This window comes from Bufo gargarizans, chromosome 3 (genome assembly GCF_014858855.1).
Source record: "Bufo gargarizans isolate SCDJY-AF-19 chromosome 3, ASM1485885v1, whole genome shotgun sequence".
Classification (NCBI taxonomy): domain Eukaryota; kingdom Metazoa; phylum Chordata; class Amphibia; order Anura; family Bufonidae; genus Bufo; species Bufo gargarizans.
The window spans coordinates 512,830,544-512,851,007 of NC_058082.1; the positions used below are offsets into that span (position 1 = coordinate 512,830,544).

The 20,464-nt window shown below is 40.8% G+C and overlaps 1 protein-coding gene across 1 annotated transcript in view; it reads right to left on the reverse strand.

Moving 5' to 3' along the window:
* PHEX (phosphate regulating endopeptidase homolog X-linked) overlaps positions 1-20,464 on the reverse strand; it is a 284,982-nt gene that overhangs the window by 160,038 nt on the left and 104,480 nt on the right. Inside the window, exons 10-11 of the mRNA XM_044283956.1 lie at positions 7,490-7,583; positions 6,105-6,233 (exon numbers count right to left, since the gene is read on the reverse strand). Of these exons, the coding sequence (XP_044139891.1) occupies positions 6,105-6,233; positions 7,490-7,583 (223 nt within the window). The remainder of the gene's footprint in view (positions 1-6,104; positions 6,234-7,489; positions 7,584-20,464) is intronic.

Sequence of the window (20,464 nt, forward strand, 5' to 3'; positions counted from 1 at the left end):
GTGGAAAATGAAGTTAGATAGAATTAGGAGAATGTGTGGGAGAAAGTGAGAGTAAATATGTGCTAGGTTGGATTACTTTGTCCTCATCAGACCTAGAAAAACATTTCTATAAAATATATTTTTAATGCAATCGCTTTGTTAGGACACAGCGCTGCTATTTCCATGACACCCGTCTATTGGCTAGAACCATGAAAACGTATCTGTCAGCGTAATAATGTCCTTTGGCTCCGATTTTAAATATACAATTTACAAAACATTGACATTTGTGTGCTGTTGCGTGAATAGAAGCACTACAGTTTTTATTATCTTTCTTTTAAAATTATTTTTATTGATTTACATGAATCGAAAGTGGTCAAATGTGGAATGAATACAATGACATGAGATACATACAATATCATATTATAATTTGGGTAACAATTGAGCATGACTAAATAGGTAGTTAGTAATACCTGCAATGTTGCTCGCCATCTCATCGTAAACCATATAATTGTTTACAGCATAAACGGTATGTTGAATAATACAGTTTTTATTATCTAATGAAAACTTATTGTGCAATCTTAAAAGTACTTTGAGAAGCAGCCAGGGGTAAGAATTAAAAGGGTTGTTCCTTTAAGACAAATTATCCCCTATCCACAAGATAGGATCCCCTATCTACAGGATAGGGGATGTATCTGATCTGAGACCCATGGGGCGCATACTCCTTGTTTGAATAGAGCGTCAGTCAGCTATCTCTGGCAGGGTCTCAGTGGTCTGACCCTCTGATCAGACACATATCCATTATCCTATGGATAGGGGATAAGTTGTCTTAATTGGACATCCCGTTTAAGAGAATACTGATACAGCTGTGAGATGCCATTCCCCCACTTACTTATCCCAGTGGCCCCGACCCCCCTCCTGCTGCCTTCTTCCCCGCGGTGCCAAATGCTGGGTCTGTTCTGTCCCTCCACGTAGGCTGAGGCCTGCTTTCCAGCAAGACCTCTGCTCATATACCCATAGGGCACACATGTGCTCCCCTTCTGGCTCATAAAGGGCCAGTGCATACTCTTATCTTCACCAGCCAATGGCTGGTACGTTTTCATGATTCTAGCCAATGGATGTGTGTAATGGAAATACAGTCCTGATCAAAAGTTTAAGACCACTTGAAAAATGGCAAAAAATCATATTTAGCGTGGCTGGATCTTAACAAGGTTCCAAGTAGAGCTTCAACATGCAACAAGAAGAAATGGGAGTGAGACAAAACATGTTTTGAGCATTCAATTTAATGAAAACAACGAATAAACTGAAACAGGCTGTTTTCCAGCTGATCAAAAGTTTAGGACCACACCTAAACCCCCCCAAAACAGAAATCTAACTTCCAAACATGAACTCAGTAATGATTAGCATTGCCGTTATTGTTTATCACTTCAAAAATTCGTTTTGGCATGCTTGATCCAAGCGCTTCCATGAGGTGAGTTGGAACATTTCTCCAAATGGTGAAGATGACCACACGAAGGCCATCTACTGTCTAGAACTGTTGTCTATTTTTGTAAACTTCCCTTGCCATCTATCCCCAAAGGTTCTCAATTGGATTTAGATCAGGGGAACATGCAGGATGGGCCAAAAGAGTGATGTTATTCTCCTGGAAGAAGTCCCTTGTCCTGCTCCTGCTGGCATTGTGTACTGTAGCATTGTCCTGTTGAAAAACCCAGTTGTTACCACACAGACGAGGGCCCTCAGTCATGAGGAATGCTCTCTGCAACATCTGGACATAATCAGCGTCCGTTTGACGCTCCTGCACTTCCTGAAGCTCCATTGCTCCACTGAAGGAAAAAGCACCCCAGACCATTATGGCGCCCCCTCCACTGTGGCGCGTAGAAAACATCTCAGGTGGGAACGGCTTGTCATGCCAGTAACGTTGGAAACCATCAGGATCATCAAGGTTACATTTTTTCTCATCAGAGAATAAAACTTTCTTCCACCTTTGAATGTCCCATGTTTGGTGCTCTCTTGCAAAGTCCAAACGAGCAGTTCTGTGGTGTTCAAGGAGACGAGGTCTTTGAAGACGTTTTTTGTTTTTGAAGCCCTTCAGTCTCAGATGCCGTGTGATGGTTATGGGGCTGCAGTCAGCACCAGTAAGGGCCTTAATTTGGGTCGAGGATACTCCAGTGTCTTGACGGACAGCCAATTGGATCCTCCGGCTCAGTGCTGATAAAAAATTTTTTTTGAGTCTTCCACTTGACTTTTTTGTTCCATAACCCTCAGGATCATTTAAGAATTTAAGAAATTCCAAATGACTGTCTTACTGCGCCCCACCTCAGCAGCGATTGAGCGCTGTGAGAGACCCTGCTTATGCAGTTTAACAACCCGACCACGTTCAAAAAGGGAGTTTTTTTGCCTTTGCCATCACAACGTGTGACTACCTGACAGAAAATGACAATGAATCCACATCTTTGCACAGATTTGGCCTTTTAAAGGCATGTGGTCCTAAACTTTTGATCATCTGAAAAACAGCCTGTTTCAGTTTATTCATTGTTTTCATTAAATTGAATGCTCAAAAAATGTTTTGTCTCACTCCCATTTCTTCTTGTTGCATGTTGAAAGCTCTACTTGGAACCTTGTTAAGATCCAGCCATGCTAAATATGATTTTTTGCCATTTTTCAACTGGTCTTAAACTTTTGATCAGGAATGTAGCAGCACTGTGTGCTAACAAAACCATTGCAAAAAATATATTTCATAGAAATGTTTCTCTAGGTCTGATGAGAACAAAGTAAAGCAACCTGGCACATATTAAATCTTATTTTCTCCAACACATTCTTCTAATTCTGTCTGATTTCATGTTCTACATAAAGGACTGTTTTCTATAATGTATTATGAAATCACAGAAATAGCAGCTCATTAATTTCTTCTTAAACTTCATCAGTTTAGCAAAGTCTAACTAGGGTGTTACCTTATAGGGCGGCCCCCACTGATGCCATGGCTGTTTTTTTTTCCCAAAAGACCCGCCCGTTCGTCCACTGTGGCCCCCCGTTTATTTTGCCGCTTTTTTTATTGTATTAGAACAATGAGGAGGAGACTGAGTCTTTCTCAGTGGGCGTCTCCTTCTCCCTGGCTGTAGCGCTGTCCAATTACAGCGCAGAGCGTCACAGCCAGGGAGTTTTTTTCTTCCTGGCTGTGACGCTCTGCGCTGCGATTGGACAGCGCTACAGCCAGGGAGAAGGAGACGCCCATTGAGAAACCCTGACATCTCCTCCTCCCTGTTCCGATGCCAGTAATTAGCATACTGAGCGGAGAAAATACCAGAGGGCACAGCGGGCGAATGGAACAACGCTCATGAATAAAAGTTAGCACTATAGGATCCCTGCTTTATGCCCTACCTAACGTGCTATTTATCTTGTAAAGTATGGACCTATGAAATGTCCTCTTTAATGAACCTCAGGAATTAATATTACAATTTTAGCAAATAAACTATTTATTTTACATATAAAAGTTATGAATCTTTTATCCAGAGATCAACAGGACTATAGGGAATTTAGAAAGCTATTCGTTAAGGCGTGAAGCACTATTAGAGGTTGATTGGGAATAAGGGGATCTCTCCACTCTACGCCTCTCTGGCATATTTATTAGTTACAAGAGTTGGATGATTTAGCTAAAGAAAAATATTGGCAAAAAAAATAATATTTTGTATGTTGCAAGTAGTGAGTAATCGAGATATACTTCTCTTTTTGGAATTGACACAAAGAGAGCATATAATTAATTTATCTTGGTTTAGATATTTACAGTTACATTCGGCACTTTCTAGAGTAAAGGGGAAATTTTTGTTACAGATAGATACTTGTACACTTGTGAATGATGTGATGGGAAATTTGGGATAAAGTAAAAAATTTCTCAACTTTATAACTTGCTTCTTGATGCACTATTTAATAGTATACGTTTTCCCGGACAAAAGGCTTGGGAATCTGGCTTAAGGCTCCAACCAGATGATTGGGGGAAAATAATGATTAACTTAAGATTAGTGCCACATAATTTGAATCATGTTTTGTTTCAATTTAATATTTTACATAGAGTACATGTCACACCAGTATGGCTCAATAAATGTGGGTTGAGAAATGCGTCTAATTGTCCACGGTGCGATTCACTTGGGGCTGATTATTTACACATGTTTTGGTCTTGTATAAAACTAACAGAATATTGGGAGGCAATAGCTAAACTTATTACCCAAAAACTGAAAATAGTGATTCCATACACAGTGGAATGTTGGATCATGGGTGATTTTTCCCAAATTTTTTGTGATAAGTATAAAAGATTCCTCTTGATTAAAATAATTTTCTTGGCAAGACTTTTGATTACGCAAAGTTGGTTTTCACGAAATACTCCTAGTGTGTATATATGGTTGAATCTGGTCAATAAGATTAAGAATTATGAAAGAATCTTGTATAAACAAAGAAACATTGAGGAGAAATGGAATAAGGTATGGAGGATCTGGAAGTCATAAGTTTTCCTGCCTTCACCCCACCATTATGCCTTTTTCCGTCTTGGTTGATGGAGGGGATAGGAGACACATTGCTAGGAGGGGGGAGTGAGGGGGAAGCTTTGGGGTAAAAATGAGAAATTTTATAATGTTGAAGATTAAGTTAATAATTTTGTATGTCTTTTTTCTGTCAATAAACAAATAAAAATTAAAAGAAAAAGTTATGAAATACTATTTCACTTCCAATTTTACAATTTTTCTAAAACTTTTCAAAATTGTGGGGAAATGCCTGAGCACTTAGATAGGTTAGCATTTGGTTCCTTAATTTGCTAAGTTCCTGCAAAGGTGTGCTGTATTCTGTTGTTTGCCCATATACCAACCTCTGTCTGTTTACTGGACTCTGACACCAAACTGCATGACCTGACATATGCCTAACTTCCATATTGACCCTTCACTGCCTGCCATGCCCTCGAACTGTTTACCAGTAAGTATGTATTCTGCCTGCCCTGACTTCGCTGAACCCTCTATGCCCAGCACCAGTGTCTCTGACCCCCGTGAGTTAGCTATTCCAGGATGTAGTGTCCAGGCGGTTCCCCTGCAGTAAAGTCCAGATCCCTGTACAGGTGATAAATGGTGAATACTGAGGGACTGCCAGGATTAGGTTTAACCCAAAGTCAAATCTGTTGGTTAACACAGTGGTTCCATGCCCACTGCCATTTAAAATCTATAAAAATATTACATTTCATCCATCAGTACACTGTTTTGGACTTTGCTAAAAAAGGGATATTGCAGCTCTGAACTTATATCACCTATTCACAGGTGGCAGCTGAGATCACTAAAATGGGGGACCTTGGTCCTCCATCCTTTCCTACCAGAACAACCTCTCCTGTTCGCCTGTTTCTGCACCTCTCATTGAGTTGTACAGAGTGATGGCACAGAAGTTCAGAAAGTACTTCATATAACTAACTCTTCCTTATCATAGACATGGGGATGGGTGGAGGACTGGGTCTAGTCCCCTATCTGACTTCTGAGACCCCCAATGATCTAATATTTTTCAACAATTTTTGGATCACATCTACATTTTAACATCCAGATTACAGTCACAGCATTCAGGGAATAGCATATTTGCTAACTCTGCTGAAACATCAAGGAGGCTCCTCAAAGGAAGAGAGGCCTCAGACTCCTGGGATAGCTGGTAAATCTCCCTCAAAGTGGATGCAGGGCTGCTATCTTCCCCATGAAGCCCTCCTTGTACGCTGGGATGCCGCATCATTAGCCCCGGCGCCCACACTTGCTTTGATAGAAGCATGATGCATCATGGAAAAGGGTGTGGTGCATCATGAGAGTGGCATGGCCTAAAAAGTAAATGGCAGAGACTTTCGAAAGAGCCTTGTCCACACCCCTAAAAAACTTGGCTTCATACCGTACTAAACATTATTGCATGCCAACTACAAAAATTTGGCAAATATACTGTAGGCAATAGAATGCAATAGGTAATACAATTAGACTCCTAACCTCTATAGAAGAAAATAAATATATTGCTGAAAATTGTTGTCCTTTAAATACTTATAAAACGTTTGCATTTGTTTTTCTCATTATAAACATAGTTCATGGTTTATATTCATACATTTCTTATATACATGTATAATACAGTACCATTAATTTCTTGTCCTCTTGGAAAAAAGAATCCACAAACATCTTTCCTACAGCGTAAGGGAGAGCATTTTCAATATAATTTACACATCTGTCCCAGCGTGCAGCCAAAGTATTTGTTCCTAAAAGAACCTGCAAAATAAAAATGTCGTAAAGCTGTGGAATGTCATCACTTTGAGAGAAAAATATATCAGAGGGTTCTTTATGATTGAATATAAATATAGGACGGCAAAAAAATATTTGAAAAATGTTTGTACCTGAGATTTATTGTAATGTGTTATAGATATTTGCCTACTTTTAAGATGTGATTTCAATAAGGAAATATACTTTTATATGTATTGATAGAACAGAAGAAAAGCAATTCCCTAATTATTCTAGTGGGGGTTCACACAGACATCATTTAAAGGCATATTCCCATTTTAAGCATTTAGGGATATACACAGAATATGTAATAAATGCCTAAATAATTGAAGTTTCACCTCTTGTACTCAACTTTCAGAAGAACAGGGTCTCATGACCATTCAAATCAATCAATAGGTGGCAGCACTAAGCACTTTCTATACTTCCTACAGAAATTAATAAGGAGAGCTTTATTTCAGTAGGAAAGCTTCAAACAGAGGCCATGGGACTGCAAACATTCCATAAATACTCAAGATGGGAATATCCCATTCATGTGTGTGAAGGGGAACAGAAGATTGAGAAGATATCAGACTGGTTTCTGGTAATTCAAAAAAAAACTGTAGCTGAGTACATCTATGGATGTCAGATAAAGTACAAATTGTTCCATTGGTTGTGTCTAGCTCAATTCAAAAACAACTGGCCAGCTGCATCTGTTGTGAGTGACCGAAACCCAATGCAAAAGTGACTATTAAAAGGATTGTCCAGTCATTCAAAATGTGTAAAAAACTGGTTGAGAATACTTTAAGGTAATAGGAGAAATAATACTCATAAATCCCTCATGTTCTCATTCCAATGTTCTGTTCTTCCTGATTCCTCCTAACATGGACATGGGACCACTGCTGCCATTCACTGGCCATAATGAGCCACCACTGCAGCCAGCATCGATTAGCTGCACCATCATGTCTATGTCAAGAAGGACCAATTAGAGACTGGTGGGAGACCAGAGAGGCATCAGAGCAGGAGCGGGATTGTTTAGGTGAGAAAGCAAATATTAAAAAGAAAAATCTAGATTGTTGACTCCAGTGCAATTAAGGCAACATTGTCATCATTTTCAGAACTTGTGTTCTATATAAACTCATCTGACAAGTCTAAAGGGTCTCACAGCAAACTGTTTAGTTACAGCTCCTAAAAATCTATCACAGTTTTCAATTGTGATAATGACATAATCTAAAAGGAAGGGCAGAAAAACAGAAAAGGCATTTCCTTACCCGTATATATTCCAGTTGTCTATATTGAAACCGTCTACTGAGATTTGAAATTCTTGAATACACAAATTTCCATATCAGGTAATTTGCAAGAGTCCTACAAAAATAACAAGAGTTATCTGTATATTAAAATAAATGCATTATGCCAATAAAGATCACTTAAAGGAGCTCTTGGGGACTATACCATAGATGGCTTATCCTGTCTAAATGAATGAAACAAGCTACAGTACCAGGCACATTGTTTTGTACAGGCAAGCCATTGGACTTACGTAACCCACCCAGACACCCATCAATCAAACAGTAATGGCCTTTCCTAGGGATAGACTATCAACAACCTAGTCCTAGAGAACCCCATAAATAATGTGACACTATTAACTAAATGAAAAGTTTGGATAAACACATTAAAATGTAACAAATGCTTTCATAGAACTTCTAAGTACATGTAATGAGTTTAGTCGTTAAAGTTGGAAACCTTGATGAATGTCTAAAAAAAATATAGTTTACCAAATTAGTACACTATTTACATAGAAATTAAAACTTGGCAGTCACTTTCTATACTGGTTCAGCTCCCTTAGCTAAAGTCCACCCTTGAGCAACATTTTCATCGTTAAATCTAAATAGGTCCAATATTCTGTGAAGAATAGTGATGTCTTTGTGGGAGTCAGAGCTGTTTTTCCAATACCGAGTTTCAGATCACATGCAGTAGGCTTAAAAGGAAAGTTTTAGCATATTATTATTACTTATCGTTTAAGTTTGTTATGGTAAACAGATAATGTCAAGAATTAAAAATTAAAAAATTATAAATTAAAAAGGGTTACAAAAATAATATATTCGTATCTGATTAATCAATAAAAAATATAGGTGACACATTCCCTTTAAATGATATCACTCTAATTGCATGTAGTTACAGATAGAGGGAGTTTCAGATCTTACTGCAAATGGATTAAAGGGGTTATCCAACCCCTTTAATGTCCCCCAAATGGCTGAGCCCCTCACACAGATTGTACCTACTTCGCTCCCCAGCACACGCGTTGCTTCTGATTCCTCCACTGCTGCATCTCGCCTTCGGGGGGATCAAAAGATCCCATGACGGGGGGGGATGCAGCCAATAGCAGGCCGCGATGGGAACAAGCCTCCCTAGTGTCACCTGCAATGCTAGGGAGGCTCGTCCCTTTCGTGGCCGGTTATTGGCTGCACACCATCCACCCATCACCAAATGCAGGCATCTGTGTGAGGGGCTCAGGCATTTGGGGGGGGGGGGCATTTTTGGGGTTAGATAATGCATTTAAGTCAATGGTGAAACAGTATAAAGCATGTTCTTAGATGGATGTCAGAATTGTATGATTTCATTGGCTATGCAGGTGATCTGGAGCTCTCTAGCATGAAAAACTGAGCTTTCCCTGACAAAAACAGCTAAACATCAATGCAGCTTCATTTTAAAGGGAATATGTCACTAGTGACCTCCCTATCCAACCATTTGCATAGACTGGTACACCCGATTAAAACACTTTTTCTTTTGTTGATCCGAGCCTCAGTTCCCAAGTTCTGATACTTTTTCTTAATATGCAAATTAGACCTTTAATGCAATGATGGATTGCACTCAAGTTTCAAATCCTTTCTGTGACACCAGACCCTTCCTTATTGCTTTGCCAATCTATGGCCCTGTCAATCAAAGCTACCAGGAAGGGGCTGGCCACAGATCCTGGAATTCAAGTGGCAAAGCAAAAAGGAAATATGCCTGCATCAGGAAAAGAAAAGAGAGGTTAGGCATGTTGGATGCATGATGAGGGAGGTGTCAGGAGAAATAGTTATAGGCCAAAGATTTAACCAACAGCTATGTTTCCTGACTTCATCATATCTCTACAGCTACGCCATGTGTATGGCTGCCTTCAGTTAGCAAAAGCTATCAACTTCAAAACATGGTCATATGTTGTTCTGCACATTATTCTTTTCAAAGCATGATCAGAACAATTTTCTGGTCACGTCTTTTTCTGGTCACGTCTGGACATAAAGGCTTAGCAGCAGAAGGGTAATGCGTGCAGAGAAAGATGATGAGTCTTATTAGATGAATAAAATGGACTAATATAATTATACTTGATTAAAATCTTACATTGTTTTTATAGATTGAAAACTACACAGTATAAAGTTATCGGTACTTTGTATAATATTATGGTAATAATAATAATAATAATAATAGAAATTTCTCTGGCCACTTGTAGTTTAATTGTTAATGACAGTTTTACTATAATTGGCTACAAAAGTTTGTGTTTTATTGTAAATGTTAAAGCTAGTTCTAGTTTATAAAGCATGACATATGGAGGCAAACCGATTTAAAGGGGTTGTACAGTGGTTAACTGTAGGGTAATGCTAGGGACCTAACAGAAGTGGAAGAGATTAAGAAAAGATGGCAATTATATACAGAACTGTACAAAAATAGATCTCAATTTCACTGATAACCCTGATAGTATGAGCATTGACCTAGAGCCAGACATTCTAGAGAGTGAAGTTAAGTGGGCTTTAGAAAGCATTGCCAACAACAAGGCTGGTGGAGGTGACCGAATTCCAGCTGTCCAGCTGAGCTTTTTAAAATAGTAAAAGATGATGCTGTCAAAGTGCTGCACTCAATATGCCAGCAAATCTGGAAAACACAGCAAAAGCCACAGGACTGGAAAAGGACAATTTACATCCCAATCCCAAAGAAGGGCAATGCCAAAGAATGTTCAAACTACCGGACAATTGCCCTCATCTCACATGCTAGCAAGGTGATGCTAAAGATTCTGCAAGCTAGGCTTTAGCAATATGTGAACCAAGAACTACCGGAAGAACAAGCTGGTTTTTGAAGAGGCAGGGGAACCAGAGATCAAATTGTCAACCTTCACTGGATTATGGAGAATGCAAGAGAGTTCTAGAAAAACATCTACTTCTGCTTCATTGACTACTCCAAAGCCTTTGATTGTGTGGATCACAATACATTATGGCAAGTTCTTAAAGAGATGGGAGTACTGGATCACCTAACATGTCTCCTAAGGAACTTGTATGCAGGTCAAGAAGCAACTGTGAGAACTGTACATGGAACAACTGATTGGTTCAATATCGGAAAAGGAGTACGACAAGGCTGCATATTATCACCCTATTTATTTAACTTATATGCAGAATATATCATGCAAAATGCTGGACTGGATAAAGCAAAAGCTGGAATTAGAATTCCTGGAAGAAATATCAACAACCTCGGATATGCAGATTCTTATGGCAGAAAGCGAAGAAGAATTAAGGAGCCTCTTGATAAGGGTGAAAGAGGAGAGTGCAAAAGTTGGCCTAAGTCTCAACATTATAAAAACTAAGATCATGACATCAGGATCCATCCCCTCCTGGCAAATAGAGGGGGAAGAAATGGCAGTATTAGATTTTGTTTTCTTGGGCTCAAAGATCACTGCAGATGGTGCCTTCAGCCATGAAATTAAAAGATGTTTGCTTCTTGGAATGAAAGCAATGACAAACTTGGACAGTGTCATTAAAAGCACATATTTCACCTTGCCAACAAAAGTTTGTTTGGTCAAAGCCATGGTTTTTCCTGTGGTAATGTATGGTTGTGAGAGCTGGACCATAAGGAAGGCTGAGTGTAGAAGAATCAATGCCTTCGAACTGTGGTGCTGGAGAAGACTTCTGAGAGTTCCATGGACTGCAAGAAGATCCGATCAATCAATCAATCCTTGAAGAAATTAACCCTGATTGTTCATTGGAAGGAGAAATACTGAAGCTGAAATACTTTGGACACATAATGAGAAGGCAGGAGTCTTCGGAGAAGACCCTGATGCTGGGAAAGATCAAAGGCAAAAGGAGAAGAGGAATGCAGAGAATGAGATGGCTGGACAGTATCATGGAAGCAACAAACATGAGCTTAGGTAAGCTTTGAAAGACAGTAGAAGATAGAGGGGTCTAGCGTGCTGTGGTCCATAGGGTCGCAAAGAGTTGAGCACTACTGAATTGCGACTGAACAACAATACAGTGGTTAACTATTGGTGACCTATCTTCAAGATAGGTCATCAATATCAGATTATCAGGGGATCAACCTTATTAGCTCTCATGTATCATCAACACATCATCCTGGACAGTTTTCTCGCTCTATAGCCCATGTGGGAGCTCTTCAGCTTTTAATTGACAAACACTAATGTTGAATAGTGTGTAATTCCACCCCCCCCCCCCCATACCCTTGCAGTCTTCAACAGGTTCCCTCCCACCTCTATACTCATGCACAGCTTAAATGAATCTTCTCCTACTCCTTCAGCCTGACTTTACTTGTGTGCTTTACTTGCTATTGAGTATCAGACACTGACAAACCAAAAATGGGCACACTGCTTCCACAAGTCATTGAAAGGATACATCTTTATTCTTTACAGCCATGATCATGCACAAGAAGATAAGACAAGTTTTAAGAGGTACAGATAAGAAATCAATCAAACCACAATGTGGTGCACCCACACAATATATACCAATATAGAAACCCGCACAAATGGCACCCCCACAGAACACCCCGACGCATGTTTCGCTTCAGCTTCCTCAGGGGGGACTCTTGTACATGACTTGTACTATATGGCTGTGCATGTCCATGAGGTCTTGGATGTCAATACCTTTTATATGTTGGTTTTATATGTCTAACAATAAAGATGCATCCTTGTAATGACTTTTGGAAGCAGTGTGCCAAATTTTGGTTTGTCAGTGTTCGTTGTATCTGGATTGCACCTGCAATTATTAGTATTGGCATTAGGCCCTATTTTGATAGGTGTCTCTTGCTATCGAGTATGTGTTATTTACAGTCCCTCAAAATTTAAATGCTTTCCACCACTCTCCACTTTCTGATCTGTAATGTACATCCTCAGAGCAGAAGTGAGTTGACACTTGTGAGAATCTGTCAGAAACTGCAGGACACCAACCAGGTGTAGGAGTTACACATACTCTGCAGCAGACAAATGATAGAATATTTTGAATAAAGACTGCTTAGAAAATTACTTAAATGGTCTATAAATTTCCACACAACTTTGCATAAATCAATAGTACAAATGAACATAAGAAATCTTGTAATATATATTATCAGAGAAAAATGCCTTGTTTTCCAGTTATCAGCTGTCTCTCTCTTTGAAACAAACGTTTCCCTATGTACCAAGATAGTACAACCTACTTAACCATCTAGGGGGTGCGCTCCCAGCTGACCAGAGGTCCGATCTCTTTATTGGTTGACTACCAAGGTATTTCATTATTTTTCTTTTCATTTAGCCGCTTGCTATTAGTATATCCACAGTTGGCCACTTTGATTGGGCCCTATGGTGGATGATTATATACATAGCAGTTGATATATTAGTTGGAGTTACCTTGGGAAATATATTTACCATTACTCTTTTATTCATCTATGTATAGAGCATTGTTATTAGTGGGGATCGGGTACCTTGTGGGCCAGCAGGGGACCTGCTTGTCGCAGCGCTTGCCTGCACTGCTGCTATATTTTATCATTTATTTTGGATTAAAGAATTGTTGTAATTATCTATTACTAAATAAAGATTTGATATTTTATGTGTACCCCTTATGGTTCTTTCGCTGTCCTGTGTACCAAGATGGCTGAGTACTCACTGAAATGTCAGATAACATCAGCTTGAAATCTATGGAGAGGGGGGGGGGAGGATGGAGAATAGAGGAGGCATGAGAGGAAGACATAGCCATGCTTCAGTAAGTGCTATGTCTCACCCTAAGTGTTTTATTCACATCACTACTGCTCAGTACTTCTCTATAATGTCCTATAGCCCTCTATGGTGATTCTGAGTTGGTGAGCAAGAGAGAGTTAAGGATCAGATGTTTCTGTCTCCAATGCATGTGTACCCTATGGGGAGACATAAAACAAGCTAATCCAACTTCTAGCACACATTAGCTCCAGGACATTTAAAAATGAGAGATACAGTCTTCAGAGGAAAAACTGCTAAAAATGGTTACAAGTCACATAATGGTCAGAAATAGCATCAATCTTGTACACATACAACAGCTTATTCTGAAAACTAAAATTGTAGGTGTGCTTTCATTTTGCATTTAGGAATCAAAAAACAATTGTGAGCACAAAGGCGTCAATGTTTAAACTCATACTGTACATTTACAGTTTAATGGTTTAATGGAAATTCTGTCGGGAAGATTTATGATAGACTAGCATTTTACGCTGGGCTATGATCTCCACTGCGCTGCCAGAAGATACACCTAATTTATGACGAGCATTACTGAAGGTGCATCTCTGGCAGTCTGCACACCTAAACAGAAGTCTATGGCAGCTTGGACCTGGCATAAATGAAGATAAATGTGGCAGGTCTGATGACCTTGCCCCCACTGGTGTTGGGGTTCATGATAAATGACCCTATAGCATTTTGTAATAGTACATCTCAAACACGTAATTCACGTACATAGTACTGTAATGAGTCAAAGAGACAGCATACTATAGAGACAACCTCTTCAGCAGGGTTGCCAACCATCCAGAAATTTCTGGACAATCTTTTTTCCAGTTTCTGTAAAAAAAAATAGATGTGCCTGTGATTTTTTTTATCATTTTACAGCTCATAGTAAATGCTGGTTCATATACACTCACCTAAAGAATTATTAGGAACACCATACTAATACTATGTTGGACCCCTTTTGCCTTCTGAACTGCCTTAATTCTACGTGGCATTGATTCAACAAGGTGCTGATAGCATTCTTTAGAAATGTTGGCCCATATTGATAGGATAGCATCTTGCAGTTGATGGAGATTTGAGGGATGCATATGCAGGGCACGAAGCTCCCGTTCCACCACATCCCAAAGATGCTCTATTGGGTTGAGATCTGGTGACTGTGGGGCCATTTTAGTACAGTGAACTCATTGTCATGTTCAAGAAACCATTTTTCCAGTCTCCAACAGTCCAATTTTGGTGAACTTGTGCAAATTGTAGCCTCTTTTTCCTATTTGTAGTGGAGATGAGTGGTACCCGGTGGGGTCTTCTGCTGTTGTAGCCCATCCGCCTCAAGTTTGTGCGTGTTGCGGCTTCACAAATGCTTTGCCGCATACCTCGGTTGTAACGAGTGGTTATTTCAGTCAACGTTGCTCTTCTATCAGCTTGAATCAGTCGGCCCATTCTCCTCTGACCTCTAGCATCAACAAGACATTTTCGCCCACAGGACTGCCACATACTGGATGTTTTTCCCTTTTCACACCATTCTTTGTAAACCCTAGAAATGGTTGTGCGTGAAAATCCAAGTAACTGAGCAGATTGTGAAATACTCAGACCGGCCCGTCTGGCACCAACACCCATGCCACGCTCAAAATTGCTTAAATCACCTTTCTTTCCCATTCTGACATTCAGTTTGGAGTTCAGGAGATTGTCTTGACCAGGACCACAACCCTACATGCATTGAAGCAACTGCCATGTGATTGGTTGACTAGATAATAGCATTAATGAGAAATAGAAAATGTGTTCCTAATAATTCTTTTGGTGAGTGTATATTGAGCTATAGACATGTAATATGTAGAATCTTTAGCTTACATTATGGTTTTCCAATTTATCGGTTAAAAAATGTTGGCTGTCAGTGATTTTGGGAAAAGTTGTCCAGAAAAAATAAAAACTCTGGTTGGGAACCCTGCTTCAATTATTATGGGGTCCATATAAAAAGAGGAAGGGTGATGTGGCCCTAACTTTGGTTGGCCTCAACTTCCTCCCTTTCATAACGGTAGAGTGTAAACCTGCACAGGGCTACCTCTACCTTTCCACAGTCACTGCAGCATTAGGGTCGATTTCATACTCAACAAAAGCATACATCGTGGTGTACACCAACAGTCTAAAAAATCAGTGCATGTAAAAAAAATTGTGAAATCCAGTGAAATTGTGGGTTTTTGTTGTGTTAAATCTGCAAAATCCATGTGAACTTAGATGTTGAGTATTTATTTCTTGGTTCCACAAGCCTCCCAAGAGAGAGGTGCTGTAAATTTGCTCAAGTAGTGGTCAAGCCATGTTTGACCTGTTAAAGTGATCTGATAGAGAAGGTTGACCTCCCCAGGATGAGAGGTGGGTATGGTGGTGTGAAGTTCACTTTATGCTTATTATTGTACATTTTGAATTCCAGATACCTAACATCATATTCTGTGTAAAACTGAAAATATTTGTATCCTATTAAATGACTATAGGAACATTGTAACTCCAGCACCATTAATCTCATATGTGCCGCATACTATAGTCCTGTACTACAGTAACTTTCGATTATTCCATCTAATGCTTCTCGGCCCCATAAATCAATAGGAAAATATGTCACACTTTTTCTCATTCTCGACTGCTAGATAAATGACATATAAAAAATAAAACAAATAGGTGTCATTAATTTTCATAAATTTTTACATCATAGAGGGCAGTATAGAACTGTCTGCAGATCCGTCTTAGCCCAAATTCTCCTGGACAGAGGAAGAAAACCAACTGCATGAAATATCTGTTTGGATTCTGTTAAGTATCGGCGGCCATGAAAAGGTACATCTCTAAAAATAGAATTCATTTATTTCCAAAATTACTTGGCAAACGCTGTGCTTAACGGTGAAAATATGTTTACGGCAGCAGCATGGGCTCACAAAGAAGGATCCAGGGTAAGAGGCAGCAGTGATATTGTATCTCATCCCCTGGATGGCCGCAGCAACATACATTGTTACAGGAAATAATTCAGCTCTTCACAGGAATTCCTTTAATCCTAAATGAAACGTCTTGCTTAGCTGTGAAACGTGTGGAGTTGACATCTGATGAGATTGTGGATTTCTATTAATCTCCAACTACTGCTAAGCGTCCTATATCCAGCACCTCTTAAAGCCGTCACAACTCACCAGTTACCAATCATAAATTGTTCAAAGGAAGTGCTTTAAAAAATTTGTGCTTAAAAAAAATGAGTTTTATTTAACTCTGGCATTTTATTACTATTTAATTGTTTGTAATGAAAAGTCATCTTATTATCAGGCAATGCCAGTTTTCCTTGGGCTATGGTAATAAAGTAAGTAGTTGTTATAAGTTATACTTATGATGAAAAGGATCAGTGGAAGAATATATGTATGTAAGGCCCCATTCACACAGATTGGATGTGAACCCATTCATTTTAACGGGGCCACAAAAAATGCGAACAGCACATGGTGCTGTATGTACTGTACGTTCCGCAGTCCCACAAAAAGATAGAACATGTTCTAATTTGATCAGTTTTGTGAACAATAATAGGCATTGTTACAATGGGTCTACACAAAAAAAATTATGCAACGTGGATATCACACAGACGTCCCACCTCTGGAACTCACTCCTATCTTAAAGGGACACTGACAGGCCCAATTAGCATATTTAGGTATATATATGTACGTACAGGTCTTCTAAAGTCTATTAAAATCATCTAAGTAGCCCCCCTGTCCACCTTATAAATACCGAAATATAAAGTTTTATAACCTGCTTGTCCGGTCACCAATCTGCCCAAGGGGCGGCGTTTCATGTCAAAATGCGCCCAGCCAGCCGCTCCCAACTGCCGTTCTGAAGCCCCGCCCAGCTCAGCAATATTCACTTAGCTGGGCGGCAGCTACAACTCTCCCGACTCAAGTGCCCGGCGCATGCGCATAAAGCAGAGGCTGCAGCGCTCTGTACGCAGGCGCGATGTAACCCCGGCCGGGTGCATGCGCTGAAGATTGGACGGAGGACGTTCCCAGAGGATTGAATGGGCCATGCGCAGGATCGTGAGTCGGGAGAGTTGTAGCCGCTGCCCAGCGAAGTGAATATTGATGAGCTGGGCGTGGCTTCAGAACGGCAGTTGGGAGCGGCTGGCTGGGCGCATTTTGAGATGAAACGCCGCCCCTTGGGCAGATTGGTGACCGGACAAGCAGGTTCTAAAACTTTATATTTCGGTATTTATAAGGTGGACAGGGGGGATACTTAGATGATTTTAATAGACTTTAGAAGACCTGTACTGACATATATATACCAAAATATGCTAATTGGGCCTGTCAGTGTCCCTTTAAGAACAGGGCACCACCATGAACGGAGAGTACACTGCACATTTGCAGCATCCTCTCCGTGCACAACTATGGGACTTCTAAAAATAGCCAAGAGAGCATGAGCAGCTATTTTCGGAAGTCCCATAGCAGGCCTCCTCTCCATTCATCACTATAGGACTTCCAAAATAAGCTTTCTATTTCCAATGATAGTGCTGACTTTTTATAATTTTTTGTTTCATTTTTTGGGAGGTGAAGTGAACAAAAAACAGCAATTGGCATTGGGATGTTTTGTTTCTTTATGGTGTGATTTCAGTTTAAATATATTCTGTTATCTCTTTCAAATACTCTTAAAACCTTATTAACCTTCTCCGGACCGCCGTACGCAGGATTGCGTCCTGCCGGCGGCCCTGCTCTTCTGGGTGGACGCATATACGCGTCCTCCCGCGAGAGCCGAGATTTCCTGTGAACACGCGCACGCAGGCGCGCGCGCTCACAGGAACAGAAGGTAAGAGAGTGGATCTCCAGCCTGCCAGCGGCGATCGTTCGCTGGCAGGCTGGAGATGTGATTTTTTTAACCCCTAACAGGTATATTAGATGCTGTTTTGATACCAGCGTCTAATATACCTGCTACCTGGTCCTCTGGTGGTCCCTTTTGTTTGGATCGACCACCAGAGGACTCAGGCAGCTCACTAAAGTAGCACCAAACACCACTACACTACACTACACCCCCCCCCCCCGTCACTTATTAACCCTTTATGAACCACTGATCACCCCATATAGACTCCCTGATCACCCCCCTGTCATTGATCACCCCCCTGTCATTGATCACCCCCCTGTAAGGCTCCATTCAGCTGTCCGTATGATTTTTACGGATCCACGGATACATGGATAGGATCCGCAAAACGCATACGGACGTCTGAATGGAGCCTTACAGGGGGGGTGATCAATGACAAGGGCGTGATCACCCATATAGACTTCCTGATCACTTCCCTGTCATTGATCACCCCCCTGTAAGGCTCCATTCAAACATCCGCATGATTTTTACGGATCCATGGATACATGGATCGGATCCGCAAAACACATGCGAACGTCTGAATGGAGCCTTACAGGGGGGTGATCAATGACAGAGGGGTGATCACCCATATACACTCCCTGATCACCCCCTGTCATTGATCACCCCCCTGTAAGGCTCCATTCAGACGTCCGCATGATTTTTACGGATCCATGGATACATGGATCGGATCCGCAAAACACATGCGGACGTCTGAATGGAGCCTTACAGGGGGGTGATCAATGACAAGGGGGTGATCACCCATATACACTCCCTGATCACCCCCTGTCATTGATCACCCCCCTGTAAGGCTCCATTCAGACGTCCGCATGATTTTTACGGATACATGGATCGGATCCGCAAAACACATGCAGACGTCTGAATGGAGCCTTACAGGGGGGTGATCAATGACAGGGGGGTGATCAATGACAGGGGGGTGATCAATGACAGGGGGCTGATCACCCCATATACACTCCCTGATCACCCCCTGTCATTGATCACCCCGCTGTAAGGCTCCATTCAGACGTCCGCACGTGTTTTGAGGATCCGATCCGTGGATCCGTAAAAATCATACGGACGTCTGAATGGAGCCTTACCAGGGGGGTGATCAATGACAGGGGGGTGATCAGGGAGTCTATATGGGTGATTACCCCCCTGTCATTGATCACCCCCCAGTCATTGATCACCCCCCTGTCATTGCTCACCCCCCCCCCCCCCCCCCCTGTAAGGCTCCATTCAGACATTTTATTGGCCCAAGTTAGCGGAAATATATACTTATTTTTTTGTTTGTTTTTTCTTACTAAGTCTCATATTCCACTAACTTGTGTCAAAAAATAAAATTTCACATGAACTCACCATACCCCTCACGGAATCCAAATGCGTAAACATTTTTAGACATTTATATTCCAGACTTCTCACGCTTTAGGGCCCCTAAAAAGCCAGGGCAGTATAAATACCCCACATGTGACCCCATTTCGGAAAGAAGACACCCCAAGGTATTCCGTGAGGGGCATATTGAGTCCATGAAAGATTTACATTTTTGTCCTAAGTTAGCGGAAAGTGAGACTTTGTGAGAAAAAAACAAAAAAAAAATCAATTTCCGCTAACTTATGCAAAAAAAAATAATTCTATGAACTCGCCAGGCCCCTCATTGAATACCTTGGGGTGTCTTCTTTCCAAAGTGGGGTCACATGTGGGGTATTTATACTGCCCTGGCTTTTTAGGGGCCCGAAAGTGTGAGAAGAAGTCTGGGATCCAAATGTCTAAAAATGCCCTCCTAAAAGGAATTTGGGCACCTTTGCGCATCTAGGCTGCAAAAAGTGTCACACATCTGGTATCGCCGTACTCAGGAGAAGTTGGGGAATGTGTTTTGGGGTGTCATTTTACATATACCCATGCTGGGTGAGAAAAATATCTTGGTCAAATGCCAACTTTGTATAAAAAAAATGGGAAAAGTTGTCTTTTGCCAAGATATTTCTCTCACCCAGCATGGGTATATGTAAAATGACACCCCAAAACAAATTCCCCAACTTCTCCTGAGTACGGCGATACCAAATGTGTGACACTTTTTTGCAGCCAAGGTGGGCAAAGGGGCACACATTCCAAAGTGCACCTTTCGGATTTCGCAGGCCATTTTTTACACATTTTGATTGCAAGGTACTTCTCACACATTTGGGCCCCTAAATTGCCAGGGCAGTATAACTACGCCACAAGTGACCCCATTTTGGAAAGAAGACACCCCAAGGTATTCCGTGAGGGGCATGGCGAGTTCCTAGAATTTTTTATTATTTGTCACAAGTTAGCGGAAAATGATGATTTCTCTTTTTTTTTCTTTTTTCCTTACAAAGTCTCATATTCCACTAGCTTGCGACAAAAAATAAAAAATTCTAGGAACTCGCCATGCCCCTCACGGAATACCTTGGGG